Source organism: Elephas maximus, chromosome 1, assembly GCF_024166365.1.
Source record: "Elephas maximus indicus isolate mEleMax1 chromosome 1, mEleMax1 primary haplotype, whole genome shotgun sequence".
NCBI classification, from domain to species: domain Eukaryota; kingdom Metazoa; phylum Chordata; class Mammalia; order Proboscidea; family Elephantidae; genus Elephas; species Elephas maximus.
This window is the reverse complement of record NC_064819.1, coordinates 138,518,314-138,535,452: the sequence shown is the minus strand read 5'-3', so window position 1 is coordinate 138,535,452 and position 17,139 is coordinate 138,518,314. Positions and strand designations below refer to the sequence as shown.

Here is a 17,139-nt window from a genome sequence, read left to right as displayed (position 1 = left end):
TTGGTCAAAAAACTACTCATGGACTTGTCTAGAGAATGTTATAATTTTATGACCGAAAGCTAGTCTTGTATTTTTCATATAAAATCAGTCAACTTATTTTTGAATATCCCTTTTATTTCAGTAAAAGGAGCGCCTCGAAACCTAAAAGTGACAGATGAGACCACGGATAGCTTTAAAATTACCTGGACTCAAGCTCCAGGGAGAGTTTTGAGGTATCGAATTATATACAAACCAGTGAATGGTGGAGAAAGCAAAGAAGTAACCACTCCAGCCAATCAGAGGAGGAGAACACTGGAGAACCTGACTCCAGACACGAAATACGAAGTATCTGTAATTCCAGAATATTATTCAGGACCTGGCTCTCCATTGACTGGCAACGCAGCCACTGAAGAAGGTAGAGGAAATATGCTGACCATATGGCACCAATCAAAATCTTAGACCTCAAGGGAAAATTTGGACAACTATCCAGATAATACAAGCCATGAGATACTTTGTCTCAGTTAATCTGGATATCTTAGATAATATTCCTTTTAGACTTGAATTATTCAAATTTTTATCTTAATCATGACATCATTTATTTGTGTAGATAGAGCTTAAACAGTATGATGTGGTATAAATATCCTTTTAAAAATAATGTTATTAGATATTCTAATATAAGTTGAGGGATGCAAGCTGCTATGTGTCATTGAAACAGATTACATTTTAGTTTTTCAGCAAGATTTTTTAAACATTAACCTGCTTTTATTTAAGTGGGATGATTAGGCTCGCATGATAGATTTCAATATTTGTTACAGATTATTAATGTGTAGTACATTATCTCATTGAAAAAAATTAAGACATCCATTATTTTAATTTTATTTTCTAACTTTAAGGTTTTGGTGTATGAATGTTAACAAATATTAGCAATAATGAACACTTATTGAACATCTATGTCAGATTCTGTGCAAAGACTATTTCATATATTAACTCATTTAATCTTTATATAGATTTATGAGGTTGTTACTATTTCCCAGGTTTACGAAGAAACTGAGGCTAAGGGAGGTTAAATAATGAATCCAGAGTCAAGTAACTACTAAAGGGTGAATCTGAGTTTCTGGCTTTACTGTCTCACTGCAGACACTAGCACGGAATATCCGTTAAAGCTCAGACTTTATCACCTTCCTTCCTTCCTTTTTAGCCTTGCTAATTGGTCTTGCCTGCATGACCCCCCCTTTTTTTTCCCCACCTATTTTCTTCCTCTTTGGGAAGTCACTACTTTTTTTCTTTCTTGTTGAATACCAATGACTCTTCATCTCCTTTTCCTGGGGTGAAACTGGCTGTTTGTGTGCCTAGTGAAGGTTGCCACAGGGCTGGGTGACTTGAGGCTCTTCAGAGACAACATGGCCACTTGACTAGGAAAGTCATAAAATGCCAGATATCATTGTTGCCAAGGGATGGGAAGCCTCTGGGAGTTATACCTTAGGCTGGGCCTCACTGGGCTGTTTCTTTGTTTATATTTTTTTTTCTAGAGCCAGCATCATTTTTGTCATGTGACACCTAAGCTTATTTCCTGGCTGTTACTTTTAGATGGTCACAGCATTACATCCCTAAACCCTTTTTACTGCAGATTTCTTGGAAGAGTGAAAAATCTACATTGTGCTCACTAATCAATGTGTGCATTTTACAGTTCATTGTTCCACTTTTAGGGAAAATATTGTGGTTATCTTACACAAAAGATGTTAACCTGTGTAAACGCAGGAAAGGAATTGGAAGTCTTTTCTTTGTTTCTAACATGTAGAGCCTGATTTAGAAATGTTTAGACACTGTTGGCTAGTCAGTAGTTACGATTGCCATGGTCTTACCCAGGATATAAATTTGAATGATCACTCATACATATTTAAAGTAGCAAAGTGTTTTTCAAGTCATTTTATTAAATAATGGGTTTTGATGTTTGTTGTTGTTTTTTAACCTAATGAAGTTAGAGGGAATCCAAGAGACCTAAAAGTTTCTGACCCGACAACATCAACTATGAAATTATCTTGGACTAGAGCACCAGGAAAAGTGAAACAGTACCTCATCACGTACACTGCGGTGGCAGGAGGTGAAACTCAGGAGGTCACCGTGAGGGGAGATACAACCAATACGGTGCTGAGCGGATTAAAGGAAGGGACGCAGTATGCCTTATCTGTGACTGCCTTGTATGCTTCTGGGGCAGGGGATGCCCTTTTCGGAGAAGGAACAACACTTGAAGGTAATTACTGCTATATTTTATGGAAATCTCTGAGCTTGTTTGCATTTAGGAAGCCTAACATATTTTCAGTTAATGAAATTTAAAAACATGTAGCTCTTCCTCTTAAAAGGAATTTGTATTGAAAAACAAGTCACTACAGAACTGCCTCTTCAGAGATATAGAATGTAAGCAACTGAAAGAATTAACATTGATTGCAAAGTAGAGGCATGTTGGGGAGCTGCTTGCATAACAAGGTCATGGATAAAGAACTATGGTTCAGAGGGCTTGGATTGCACAAGGTCACATAGCTGGTCACCTCACCCAGGATCAGATAGGAATCCTTTTCTGATTCTCAGTGAACCTCTTTCTTGCATTTATGGTACATTAAAGCACCCACAATGGCTTGAGAAATATAAGAATCAAGTTTCTTGCTTGTTTGTTTTTGAAACGAAAAACCTCTAAAATTCAGTTCCATGGAAGAAGTTCAAAGTTAATGCAAAGTTAATCTAAGACTATTTCCTTGGTTATCTAGAGCTAATTGTAGTTGGGGGCTTAAATGGGAAATCAGGTAATAACTTCTTTATCATTGTATTCTATATAATTTATCATATTTTATATGATTTTTCCTAAAAATGGTTATAGAAGAAAATGAATCTAAAATATCTTCTATGGAAAAAAAAAAAAAAACAAACAGACCATTGCCATTGAGTCGATTCTGACTCATAGTGACCCTATAAAAGTCACAGTGAAATTAGTCAAAATACTGGTCGTTGGTGGATGCAGGAACTCAAAGTATTGCAGACATTGTAACAGGCAGGCACAAGGCATACAACAGGCAGTTCTGATTGACAACTTAGAGACTTCGTCCAGAATTTCAAACAAAACAAAAAATATATTCTAATCAAAATAAGAGAGATTAAGAGTCTAATCACAGTTTTTTAATGAAATTTGTTTTAAGAAGATGCTGTAAATAAAAGATTAAATAGCAGTTTGTAAAGTAGTAATTACCAGAGAAGACCTGGTTCAGACATAGCCATATGACCTTGGAAGAATTTGTTAACCACTCTGAACATCAGTTTACCTATCTTTAAAGGGGTAGTGACCAACACCCTCCCAGCGTTACTGTGGAGAACAAATGGGAAAACGTAAATTAAACTCTTTGGGAACTTTAAAATACATCAAAAGGAAATAACTTACTAACTTTAGCACTTATATCTAAAAATATAGCATTAGTAAATATTTCAGAGATATTGATTAGCTGAGCGAAAGTCTTGAAAATTATGAGGTAGAAACTGAAATTGCCTTAACTACAGAGACATAATCCAAATAATCAAAGCATGTGATCATTATGTCTGTAGCAATTCCCAGTATTTCTGAGAAGTTTGTTCCTTTCTTTTGATCTTTTAGAGTTCTTGTTCTCATGTGCTTTCCACAGGCTTTCAGCATAGATTTTTTTAAGGATAAACTTTTGAACTTTTATTCTTTATAGAATAGTTGTAGATTATTTAGATTTATGAGAATTGTCCTTTATAAGGGCTATTTTAAAAATAATTTAATAGTTTTACTTTTGGCTGCACTTTTTAATCTGACATTCTTCTACATTTTCTTTCTTTTAGAAAGTTTACTTTTATTCAATTAAAATACTTGATTCCAAAAATCAAAGTATTTTTGGCTAAGAATAATTTGTTAAAGCACAAAATAATGAAATATATATTTTAATTTTACATGAAACACATTTTATTGGGCTATGATTTTTCTAGGACAGGTACACACACACACACAGGATTAGATATAGAGATAGTAATATTGAAAAAAAAAATTGCATATCCTGCAGAGGAAAGCTAAATAGCTAGCAAGTTTGCTTTAAAAATTTAAATTCATAATTAAATTGTAATACGAGAATTGTTTTCCATTTACACGCTAAAGCTCTTTACTACATTGAAGGATTACGTGGAATGTTGCCAACCTGATTTTATTAACATATTTATCCTATTGCCTTATGCATGGTAAACTTGACAAATATGTGCAAGCAGAGTTGTGACTAAATTAAAATAATGGGAGACTTTTGCCCCTGGTTATTCCATTTCATTTTATTATATAAACTCAGCCAAATCCACATACCATATACAGGAATAGGATTTGATGGTAAATGCAGGGAGTGGAAAGCCCAGAAACAGAGCCAGGCAACTGCCTTTGAGGGCTGCTGTTATTCTAATCTCTTTTCCTCTTGGGAGAGGAGGTGGTAAGAACAGACCTTGAAGGAATGCTTCTTTTATCCAGAGACATGGAGTCAGCTGGCAAGAGCAGTATGTAGGTTGGATATTTTATAGATTACCTGAATTGCATTGTAGCTTTCAATTCAAAAAGGAAAAAAAGGCTTTTTTTTCAATATTTAGTGTAGCCTACAGCCAGCCATCCCTAACTCGTATGTTTCCAAGTGCTTTTTTTCTCTTCTAAATTTTATTTTGTTGTTGTTACTGAGAATATACACAGCAAAATGTACACCAATTCAACAGTTTCCATATGTGCATTTTAGCAACACTGATTACATTCTTTGAGTTGTGCAACCATTCTTACCCTCCTTTTCTGAGTTGTTCCTCCCTCATTAACATAAACTCACTGCCTTCTAAGATTCCAATCTAATCTTTCGAGTTGCTATTGCCAATTCAATCCTACATAGGTAGTTCTTAAAAGAGCATAATGCTCAAGGCAAACCTTTTTTTTTTTTTTTTTAGTTAAGCTAAACTATTATTTGGTTTTAATATGACTTCAGGGAATATTTTTGTTCTAAGGGTTAAAGATTATCTCAGGGTAATAACTTCAGGGATTCACCCCACCTTTAGCTCCAGAAAGCCCAGAGCCCATCAGAATTTGAAATTCTGATCTGTATTTTCCCCCTTTTGATCAGGATTCTTCTATAGAATCTTTGATTAAAATGTTCAGTAACCATCCAGTTCTTCTGGTCTCATGGCAAAGGAGACAGTGTTTATGAAGGCAGTTAGCCACATGTTCCATATCTTCCTCCTGTTTCTTACTCTCCTTCTTCCTCTGTTGCTGCAGGTGAATAGAGACAACTGTTGTGCCTTGGATGGCCGCTTGCAAGCTTTTAAGACCCCAGGCACTACACAATGAACTAGGACATAGAATAGAAACACTGAACATACTGTTATGCCAATTAACTGAGATGTCTCATGAAACCATGACCCTAAACCTCCAAACCAAGAAACCAAATTCCTTGAGGTTTGTGGTTGTACATAAGCAGCCTTGGCAGCTACTCCATTTTTTTTTCTTTTTGGTCATTGTTGCAAATATATCTGTCATACAACTTTTGCCAATTCAAGTTTATAAACTTATAAGTGTAAACTTACTGACAGCCATTACAACAATCAGCTGTGCAACCCTATTCTTAATCAATGTGATTTTTCCATTACAGTTAGCCCCCATTTCATGCCCTCTCTCCCACCCCGGTAACCATGCATAAACTTTATTCTCTATACATTTGCCTTTTTATATAAGTGAGGTCATACAATATTTATCCCTTTGTGATTGGCTTATTTAGCTCACCATTATGTCTTCAAGCTCCAGCTGTACCGTAGATGTATCAGGACTTCATTTCTCTACTGGCTGAGCAGTATTCTATTGTATATATGTACCACATTTTGTTTATCCAATCACCTGTTGATGGGCGTTTAGGCTGTTTCCACCTTTTGGCTATTGTGAATAGTGCTGTAGTGAACATTGGTGTACAAATCTCTGTTCGAGTCTCTACTTTCAAGTTTTTGGGTATACACCTGGAATTGCTGAGTCAAATAGTATTTCTATTTTTAGTTTTTTGAGGAACTGCTATACTATTTTCCACAATGACTGTACCATTTTGCCTTTTACCAGCAGTGTATAAAGATTTCAATTTCCCCACATTCTCACCAACGTTTGATATTTTGTTTTTTTTTTTTTTTAATCTTAGCCACCCTAGCGAGAGTGAAATGGTATTTCATTGAAATTTTGATTTGCACCTATGATGACTAATGATGCTGAGCATCTTTTCATCTGTTTGGTGGCCATTTGAATGTCTTCTTTGGTGAAATGCCTGTTCAAGTCCTTTGCCCATTTTATGATTGGGTTATTTGTCTTTTTGTTGTTAAGATGTTGAAGCTTTATATATATTTTGGTTATTAGATTCCTGTCAGATAATATGGTTTCTGAAGATATTCTTCCAGTTGGTAGCTTATTTTTTCACTTTTTTTGTAAAGTTTTTTGATGAACAAAATTTTTTAATTTATTTTGTTTTTTGCTGTTTGTGCTTTTCTTATTATATTAGACAATCCAATGTTGAAAGATAGGCCTGACAGTGTTGTCCCTGCTTGATCTTCTAAGAATTTTATGGTTTTAGTTTGCACATTTAGATCCATAATCCATTTTGAATTTGTTTTTTGTGTATAGTGTGAGGCATGGGTCTTATTTCATTTTTCGGCATGTGGAAATCCAATTTTCCCATCACCATTTATTGAAAAGACTCTTCTTTCCTCATCAAATGGACTTATCACCCTTGCCAAAAATCAGCTGACCATAGATGTGTGGGTTTATTTCTGGATTCTCAATTCTATTTCATTGGTCTATGTGTCTATTATTATACCAGTACCAGGCTGTTTTGCTTACTGTAACTGCATAGTATATTTTAAAATCAGGAAGTATGAGTCTTCCTACTTTGTTCTTCTTTTTCAATGTTGTTTTAGCTATTTGAGGCCTCTTGCCATTCCACATAAAATTAAAGTTTGGTTTTTCTATTTCTATAAAGAAGGTTGTTAGAATTTTGATTGGGATTGCATTGAATCTACGGATCACTTTGTGTAGTATTGACATCTTAGCAATATTAAGTCTTCCAATCCATGAACATCTTTCCATTTGTTTAAGTCTTCTTTAATCTCTTTCAGCAGTGTTTGATAGTTTTCATTGTATAAGTCCTTCACATGCCTGGTTATATTTATTCCTAGGTATTTTATGCTCTTTGTTGCTGTTGTAAACAGAATTGTTTACCTAATTTCCTTTTCAGATTTCTCATTGCTGGTGTATAGAAATCCAACTGATATTTGTTTGTTGACCTTGTACCATAAAACTTTGCTAAGTTCTCTTATCAGCTCTAGGAGTTTTCTAGTGTACCCTTTGGGGTTTTTCTAGTGCTTTTTTGAAACACAGCCAATGATCAGAAAATTCCCCTGTTGTTGGAAGTGAGATTTATTAGCATTGGCATTAGGGAAGCTCATGGTTGGCTCTAGTACTGTGTGCAATAGAATCACAAAGGCAGAGTTTATTACTATTTCAGATACAAACTTCAGAGGACTCTGAGCACTAACCATTAGGTTTGATTTACATTACTTTTTTTTCTGTTGTTGTTCTTAAAGTAGATAGAACTACTGTAATTACTAAAACACTACTGTATATGTAAATGCACTTTAAATCTTGATAGAATCTTTGGTTGTCACTGTTAGCGCTCAGAAACTTGCTTTTTTTTTTTTTTAACCTTTAAATTGAATAATGCCTAATTTTATTCAGGGACTTATCACAAATGAATGAAATTTTCAGTTTGGGAATAATAAGGTTCTTTATTCTTTACCTTTTTTTTTTTTGAGTGTTGTTTTTTGCTATGGAAAATATGACTTTTCAGAATTTTCTTTGTTTTAGTTGCTGTAGCAACCTGACAATGTCCTAGACATGAATGGCTTCCTACAGATCAAACAGAGCTCACTCAGTTGACATTTTGTTACAATGAGGTTTTTAGCACATCACAGGAATTCTGCATGATGTTGAGTAACATGGTAATTCTTCAAGATGGGCTAAACAAGGCCTCTGTGTTTTCCTAGATTTACTGCTGTCTCATGATTTGAAAATTCATGCATTCTGGGTCTAACAACTCTAACATTTCCAGGGAACCTCAGTGCAATCACCAAACAGTAATTCATATGTCCTCTTCTGTGACCTAACTGCTCATCAGAGTAAAATATAAATCAAATTGGAGAGGTAACAATTACTGAAGCAATCTTTTTTTACTCAGCCAGAATTTGAAGTTGGAGGGTAACTTAACTGTTAAGAGTTTTTAAGGACTCTGTATTGCTTAAAGGAGCTAAGTTAACTTATCAATAGTGAACTTTGTCCTTTGGAATGGTGGCTCTGACTCAGTGGTTGTAAATCAAGTGCTCTTCAAGATGAACATTACCCAGAAGAGCAGGTCTTCTGTATTCTGCAGTGGAAAGTTGGATGGCTTTTAAGCTAAGCTCTAATGAAAAAGACAAATTGATTTAGAAGAGGATTTACATTACATTTTCAATTTAATTTCTTTTTTTGAAAGTGGTATGTGAAACTTAATGAAAGCTGGCTGGAGCAATCTATAAGATGAAACACAGTTTCATTTCATTATGATTAATTTTTCAGTTATCATCATTGGCTAATTCATGTTATAATTATATTTGAATTGGATAATAATTTGCTTTTCAGAAAGCAAAAGGGAAAGGGCTAAGGAAACATAAAAAAATATTACTTAAATGAGACATTAGTTCTTTGGCCTGGTATGCAGAAAAAAGCAGTGTAGAAATCAACTCCTTGTGGATGTTCAGATCATGAGAAAGGCAACTGTCTAAATGACTTCCCACAGCAACAGCACAGAGACACATGCAAGCAGGAACCAGATCAATGCCTTTGGAATATATGTGAACATGTTTTATAATCAGGACAGAAATGCTGAGTATCAAATTTTGAAAACCTGATAGAGTTTTATATGTTTAAACGTATGACAGATATGCATCCTTATTCCTTATACCTATACTGGCTCTAAACTGGGGAGAATAGGCATATGGGAAGCCATTGAGATGGAATCAAAGAAATAAAAATGAAGGCATGCCTTCATTACAGAAGATGACTTGATTGAAACAAGTGCCAGAAATTCTCCTACAAGAGATGAGAGTCATATAGAAAGCATGAGCATATAGTCCAGAACTGCAGAAAACAGGTGCCATGAAGCTAAATATTATGTAAAACAATATCACTTATGAAAAAACCTAAACAAAACCCAACCCCATCAAACATACATTAGTAAGTCTTGGGACAGAAGGAGAAGAGGAAGTCAGCGGGGGAAAGAGCCCTTGCTGGAGCAGAGGTGGATCCAGGTTTAGAAAAAGGTAGTGACAACGTGGCTACCAGTCTGCTGGTGTGGGTTTCTGTGTCTGCCCTGTTTCTTTCCTTGCCTTTTAGAGGAACAGTCATCTTTCCCAGAGAGAGGCTACAGCCTGTTTTTCTGACATTTTGACTTTATTATCTTTCTCTCTTTCCTCCTTCCTTCCAGGGACTCTGTAAAGGACCTCTTTCCCAAACCCAACCTAACCAAACCAAATCAAATCAAAACAAGCAAAGTAATCTCTTCCTGCAGTTACTGATATCAGAAGTTCCTTAGATTGAGGATAAAAACTATAATGTGATATATTAAAACAAAGCACATGCCTGGCTGGGGAGCACTTTGATGAACCTCATTAACAGGAAAATGTGATCAACACCTCAGCTGAGAAGCATGTGTTGAGAGCCATCTCTGGTTGAGGCAGGATCGAGGGGAGGAGAAAATGGGAATCTCCCATATGTGTTATGGGATCGGTAGAAGGTGACAACAAACTTAAGTAAGCTTCTTGGTTCTCTGAGGGTCAGCCTTGAGATCACTGAGCTACCTAAAGGGGCCATATACCCATTCACTGTATAAACCATCAGACAGTCCTACACCACATCACCGCGCCCCATGACTTTGAGCAGTTCTGCTTTCACCACACCTGTCTGTATTATGGAGCCCCACTTCTCTAGGGCTCAGAGAGAAGCAGCAGATTGAAGGCAAAAGAAAGACATGGGGGAAAGAGTAAAGAGTTAAAGAGGAATTAAAATTACTGGGGAGATTGAAAAGTTCTTTAGAAAGTGCCAATGCTTAGATTCATCCCCGATAATCTGGTTTAATTGGTTCGGACAGAACCCAGGCTTTACCCCTCCAGGTGATTCTATCTGCTCAGATTCAGCCCACTTATTTTGTTGCTGAGGGGGTCAAGGGCCCCCTGGAGGTGATGTGGCCTGCTGGTGACCAGTTCAGCTGGTTGCACACCTAGCCTCAAACCCAGTTTGGCCACCTGCCAGCCCTTTTCCTGCCAAGAATACCACAGGGTGCAATTCACTTGCTTCATTTGTTTGTAATTGAGATTGGCCAAGTCAAGATTCCATTTATAAAAAGTTCAAAGGTTATAGATGTAATAAAATTAACTTGTCATGAGCACATTGTATTCTCAACATTTTTGAATATAATGCAACAGATAGAATCCTCAACCCTCCTGCTTTTTTGAGAAAAAGAAGTTTATCAATATGTTTGGCAATAATACAAACTTGGTATTTAGGAATATTTTTATCTGATTGACACATAAAAAGCCTATATGTAGCATTTTTAATCTTGGCTTCTGGATTGAGATCTTTCTCCTTTCTTTGGTTTCCCTATTTCTTTGTAGTTAATAAGGAACACTCTAATGCCAGTGCTTGAAAATGATGTCTTTATGTAGCCACAGGCAGAAGATATAGTTTCAGAAGTTTTTTTTTTTTTTTCTGTAATTGAGACCTTTTTCAGTGTTCACTCAAATTAGTGTTGCCATGCCATCAATTAGAATTTAGGAATATTTTTTAGTTAATTTCTCATTTGTATCTTAGAAGTCCTTTTGCAGGATTTTTTAAAGGACATTGACAAACCTTTGCCAAGGTCTCTACTGCAATTTTACTAATGTTTTGTTCTAACTTTACGTGTGTTGAGATTATCAAAATAGTTGATTAAAACACATGAGGGAAACATGTCTAGTGATCTAGGCTTTTGTTTTTAGCCCGGAAATGTCTTTGTCAATGTATTTGTCCTTCAACCATAATTCTCTTCCTATTTTTTCTCACAGTGAAATCATTAGCCTGTGTTTGTGAGCTTGATGTCTGTTGTCATGGGAATAAACAATGTCACAAATTCAGCACTGTAGAAAATAGGGAGAAAAATAGGCTGGGAGGCACAACCTTTAGGAAAGTTAAAAGCTGACATTATTGTATTTGCAAATTACCTCAGGGTTAGTTTGAAAGATAATTCCCATATTTTAGCTAACTTTGTCTTATGCTTTCTTTGGAATGTCACTAATGAGTATTTGGCTCATTTTAATTCAAAGTCATTTCAACAATTCCTGACTGTAATTTAGGACATTGAAGAGGCACATATGGGAAAAGGGTATATATCAAGCAAAGGAAAAATATGTTGCACGTTTAAAACTTAGAGACCAGTTGTTGGGATATCAACTATCAAAACAAAAGTAAAAACACAACTAAACCAAACTGACCAACCAAAGTCTGAAATTGTAATCTTATACTCATGCAAGTAACAAAAACATCAAGCTGTAAATGTGGCCATTTAATTAAAAAAGATCTTCAAATAAGAATTAGCCTCAAGTACTGAGAGAAAGAAGTCAACGTGTTCTTGAAAATAAGTATTCTTGGTTGCAGTGAAATATGTAATTTCCCTCCAGAGATGAGATGTCCCGTCAGCAGTTATTTATAATGGAGTTAGAACTTTCCATTTGAGCTTGGGGTCTGGTAGGATACCCAGCTCCTGTTTTATTTATTTTTTCCCCTCTAAATTCAACCATATATGATAGGTTTTCATCTACCCAGATTTATTTTTCATCCATTGTTATCTTTACTTTTTGTGCTAGAATTTAATAGGTTAATTATGTGTAGTTTTAAAATATTCATTTTTACTCTTCAATTCAAGCAAAATAATAAGTCCTCAGAATTCTTGTTGGAGTGTTGTATATCATTTGCTTGACTATTCAACAATTAGCTGGTAAAATGTATGTTGTGGAAGCAGATAGTTTTATATTTAAGTCATACTGTGGCATAAACCCTAGTTAAGGTAGCCAATATAAAGTGACCTGTATATTTATCTTACATATAAAATATGGAAAGTAAGGGTTTTATTGGAAGACATTTGTGCCTCCTATTAAGTTCAGGTTTCTATATTTTTCCATTTGGTTTTTTTTTTTTTTTTTTGAATGAAAGAGCCAAAATTTAGTAGCAGACATTTTTGATCAGCTAGAACAAGTGGTGTGTTTATTTTGATGACTAATTGCTTTTAGGTTTTCCAGAAGAACTGGTGGTTTTCAGTTTCATTAGAGTTAAGCTACATTGAAAGTTTTTACTCTGCCTTTTTAATTGTATGTGCAAATAAAAGTTTTCACCAAAAAACTATTCTTGGAATTAGGGTTTGCAAGTGATACGAGATTTTTGCAGTTATTGTAAATCATACATTGAGATTGAGCTTATTTAAATTCATTAGCGAGGAAAAGACCATAATAAAGAAATAAAGATCCTCTTGAACAATGGGCTATGTTATAAGGTGGACTGAGATGTGGTAAAATGTTTAGATGCATTTTTTTTTCCCTCAGTAAATTTTTTTTTTAGGCATGTACTCTTTCAAAATTTCAATGTTGTTCTTGTCACCAAGGCCCTTACAATCTGTGAAGGCAAGGGTCGCAGGTAGGAATTAGATATAATTCTGAAGTTTTATTTGGTCAGTGTGACAGAATAGGATAGCTCAGAAAGAAGAAATGGTTTAGAAATGGGCAATTATAGACATGTTGTTTGAGTATAACGAGTCAGGATGCTACCTGAATGAATAAAAATTTGCATCCCTGTTGATTTCTTTTCCCCAATGTTTCTCCTTTCATTTCTATTCTAGAACGTGGTTCACCTCAGAATTTAGTCACTAAAGACATCACTGACACATCAATTGGGGCTTACTGGACATCTGCTCCGGGAATGGTTCGTGGTTACAGGGTTTCATGGAAATCTCTTTATGATGATATTGAGACTGGAGAGAAAAATCTCCCTGGAGACTCAATTCACACCGTGATAGAAAACCTTCAACCGGAGACCAAATACAAAATTTCAGTATTTGCGACTTACACCAGTGGAGAAGGAGAACCTTTGACTGGAGAAGCCACAACCGAAAGTAGGTAACCTCGTGGGTGTGTGTTGGGGTCTTGACCACGACTAGGTGCTACCTAATGGCTGTCAGCTCAAGTGACAAAGTGCATGCAGTTTGTCCACTTGCATTTGATTTCTTTATGTGATAAATGAGAACTGAACAATTAGGATCTTTAGAGAACATGGTTTAAGTTCAGGTTAGTTTATTATCTAAAATTTATATCAAATTTTGAAATATTGAATAACTTCCAACTACTTTTATTTATTTATTTTTTTACTGGTGGAATAATTGACCATGCAGGAGACCAAACTAGTGAAAAGATCAGGAGCCATGGAGTCAAAGAGAGTTCAGGCACATTTATAGTTCTATCACTGTAGGCAAGTTACTTATCCTGCTTTGAGCCTCAGTTTCCTAATCTATAAAATGAGGATAATTAAATCTTGTCTCTTAGAGTTGTTGTGAGGATTAAATGAAATAGCAATGTACAAAGTACCAAAAATAATGCCTAGCCACTTAACAGCTGATTGATAAAAGAGTGACTATTGAGACTATGATTACTATGCACACAAGGTTAATTCTACATTCTTAACTTTACTCCTATTGTATTTAATATGGTTAAATCAAAAGTATACTTCAATCTCATTTGTATTCTTTCTTGTGAATGATTGCAAGGAACATTTCATCATTTATTGTCACCTGGCTAGTGAAGGATGCAAAGAATGACAAATTGAAGAGGCATGGCATTGCATTCATCATGAAAAAGAACATTTCAAGATCTACCCTGAAGTAAAATGCTGTCAGTGATAGGATAACATCCATATGCTTACAAGGAAGACCAGTTAGTATGACTCTTATTCAAATTTATGCACCAACAACTAATGCCAAAAATGAAGACGTTGAAGATTTTTACCAACTTCTGCAGTCAGGAATTGATCAAACATGCAATCAATATACATTAATAATTTTTGGTAATTGCAATGTGAAAGTTGGAAACAAAGAAGGATCAATAGGAAATACGGTCTTGGTGATAGAAACAACACTGGAGATCACATGATAGAATTTTGCAAAACCAATGACTTATTCATTGCAAATACCTTTTTTCAGTAACATAAATGGCGACTATACATATGGACCTTGCCAGATGGAACACACAGAAATCAAATTGATTACATTTGTGGAAAGAGATGGTGGAGAAGCTAAATATCATCAGTCAGAACAAGGCCAGGGGCTGACTGTGGAACAGACCATCAGTTGCTCATATGGAAGTTCAAGTTGAGGCTGAAAAAAATTAAAACAAGTCCATGAGATCCAAAGTATGCCTTTGAGTATATCCCACCTGAATTTAGAGAACATGTTAAGAGTAGATTTGATGCATTGAACATTAATGACAAGACCAGACGAGTTGTGGGATGACATCAAGGACATCATACATGAAGAAAGCAAAAATCATTATAAAAATAGGAAAGAAAGAAGAGACCAAAATAGATATCAGAAGAGACACTGAAACTTGCTTTTGAACGTAGAGCAGCTAAAGCAAAAGGAAGAAATGATGAAGTAAAAGAGCTGAACAGAAGATTTCAAAGGGCGGCTCCAGAAGACAAAGTATTATGATGAAATTTGCAAAGACCTGGAATTAGAAAACCAAAAGGGAGGAACATTCTTAGCATTTCTCAAGCTAAAGAATGGAAGAAAAATCCAAGCCTCAAGTGGCAATATTGAAAGTTTTTATGGGCAAAATATTGAATGACATAAAAAAAAGGAAACATTAAAAGAAGATAGAAGGAATACACAGAGTCACAGTACCAAAAAAAATTGGTCAGTGTTCAACCATTTCAGGAGGTAACATATGATCAAGAACTGATGATATTGAAGAAAGAAGTTCAAGAGGCACCGAAGTCATTGATAAAAAACTAGGCTTCGGAAAATGACAGAATACCAATTGAGGTGTTTCAACAAATGGATACAATGCTAGAAGCACTCACTTGTTCATGTTAAGAAATTTGGAAGAGAGCTACCTGGCCAACTGACTGGAAGAGATCCATATTTGTCCCATCCCAAAGAAAGATGATCCAATGGAATGCAGAAATTATCTAACAATATCATTGATATCACATGCAAGCAAAATTTAGCTGAAGGTCATTCAAAAGCGGCTGCAGCAGTGTATCAACAGGGAACAGCCAGAAATTCAAGCTGGATTTAGAAGACGACATGGAACCAGGGATACCATTGCTGATGTCAGATGGATCCTGGCTGAAAGCAGAGACTACCACAAAGTTGTCTACCTGTACTTTACTATGATAAGGCATTTGACTCTGTGGACCATAACAAATTATGGATAACATTGCAGAGAATAGGAATTCCAGGACACTTAGTTGTGCTCATGAGGAATCTGTACATGGATCAAGGGGCAGTCATTTGAACAGAACAAGGGGATACTGCATGGTTTAAAGTCAGGAAAGGTGTGTGTCAAAGTTGTATCCTTTCACCATAGCTATTCAATCTGTATGCTGAGCAAATAACCCAAGAACCTTGGCTGTATGAAGAACAGGGCATCAGGATTGGAGGAAGGCTCATTAATAACCTGTGTTATGCAGATGACACAACCTTTCTTGCTGAAAATGAAGAAGACTTGAAGCACTGACTGATGAAGATCAAAGACCATAGCCTTCAGTATGGATTATACTTCAATATAAAGAAAACAAAAATCCTCACAACTAGACCAATAAGCAAAATCATGATAAATGGAGAAAAGATTGATATTGTCAGGGATTTCATTTTACTTGTTTCCACAATCAACACCCACAGAAACAGTAGTCAAGAAATCAAAAGATGCATTGCATTCGCAAATTGGCTGCAAGAGATCTTTTGAAAGTGTTAAAAAGCAAAGATGTCACATTGAGGATTAAGGTGTGCCTGACCCAAGCCATGATGTTTTCAATTGTCTCATATGTATTCAAAAGCTTGACAATGAACAAAGAAGACAGAAGAAGAATTGGCGCCTTTGAATTGTGGTGTTGGTGAAGATTATTGAATGTACCATGGACTGCCAAAAGAATGAACAAACTTGTCTTGGAAGAAGTACAACCAGAACGCTCCTTGGAAGCAAGGATGGTGAGACTGCTTCTCACATACTTTGGACATGTTGTCAGGAGGGATCAGTCTCTGCAGAAGGACATCACGCTCGGTAACGTAGAGGGTCAGTGACAAAGAGGAAGATCCTCAATGAGATGGATTGACACAGTGGCTGCAACAATGGGCTCAAGCATAGCAACAACTGTGAAGATGATGCAGGACCTGGCAGTGTTTCATTCTATTGTACACAGGGTAGCTGTGAGTCGGAGCTGACTCGACGGCACCTAACGACAACATCAATCTTAAATTTATATCAAAATGAACTAAATCAAAAAAATAATAAACTCATGGCAACCCCACATTTGCAGAGTAGAACTGTACTCCATAGGGTTTTCAAGGCTGTGACCTTTCAGAAACTGATAGCCAGGTCTTTTTTCTGAGGCAACTGTAAATAGGTTTGAATAGCTGACCTTTTGGTTAGTAGTCGAATGTTTAACTTATTGAGCCTCCCAGAAACTGCTAAACTCTTTACAGGAAATTTAAATTTTTGAGAAGACATATTTATCAGATATTCACATGATTCGTTTCAATGGTAGTAAAATGGAATCTTGTGTCTATAATATATTTGCTAGGTGTTTAAAAACTTCTCTATTTAAGACTTCCCTATTTGTGGCAGAAGTTAACTTGCAAAGAGAAGGCATGTTTGTAAACTTAGACCACATATGGGACATGTAGTTAATTTATTTTACAGAAGTAAAGATACAACTGAAGTTTTTGAGAAATTATGTATGTTTTTCCAAAAATTCTCCTCCATGTATCTTCTTCCAAAATACTTGAA

General features: G+C 35.7%; 1 protein-coding gene across 4 annotated transcripts in view; it reads left to right on the top strand.

Annotated features, from left to right (window-relative positions):
• Positions 1 to 17,139, top strand: part of COL12A1 (collagen type XII alpha 1 chain) — a 125,303-nt gene that overhangs the window by 27,452 nt on the left and 80,712 nt on the right. For 3 of the 4 annotated variants that reach the window (XM_049895654.1, XM_049895645.1, XM_049895664.1), the window contains exons 12-14: positions 122 to 394; positions 1,958 to 2,230; positions 12,981 to 13,253. The exons of the other annotated variant lie outside the window; for it this stretch is intronic. In XM_049895654.1, the coding sequence (XP_049751611.1) occupies positions 122 to 394; positions 1,958 to 2,230; positions 12,981 to 13,253 (819 nt within the window). The remainder of the gene's footprint in view (positions 1 to 121; positions 395 to 1,957; positions 2,231 to 12,980; positions 13,254 to 17,139) is intronic. 4 annotated transcript variants of the gene reach the window in all.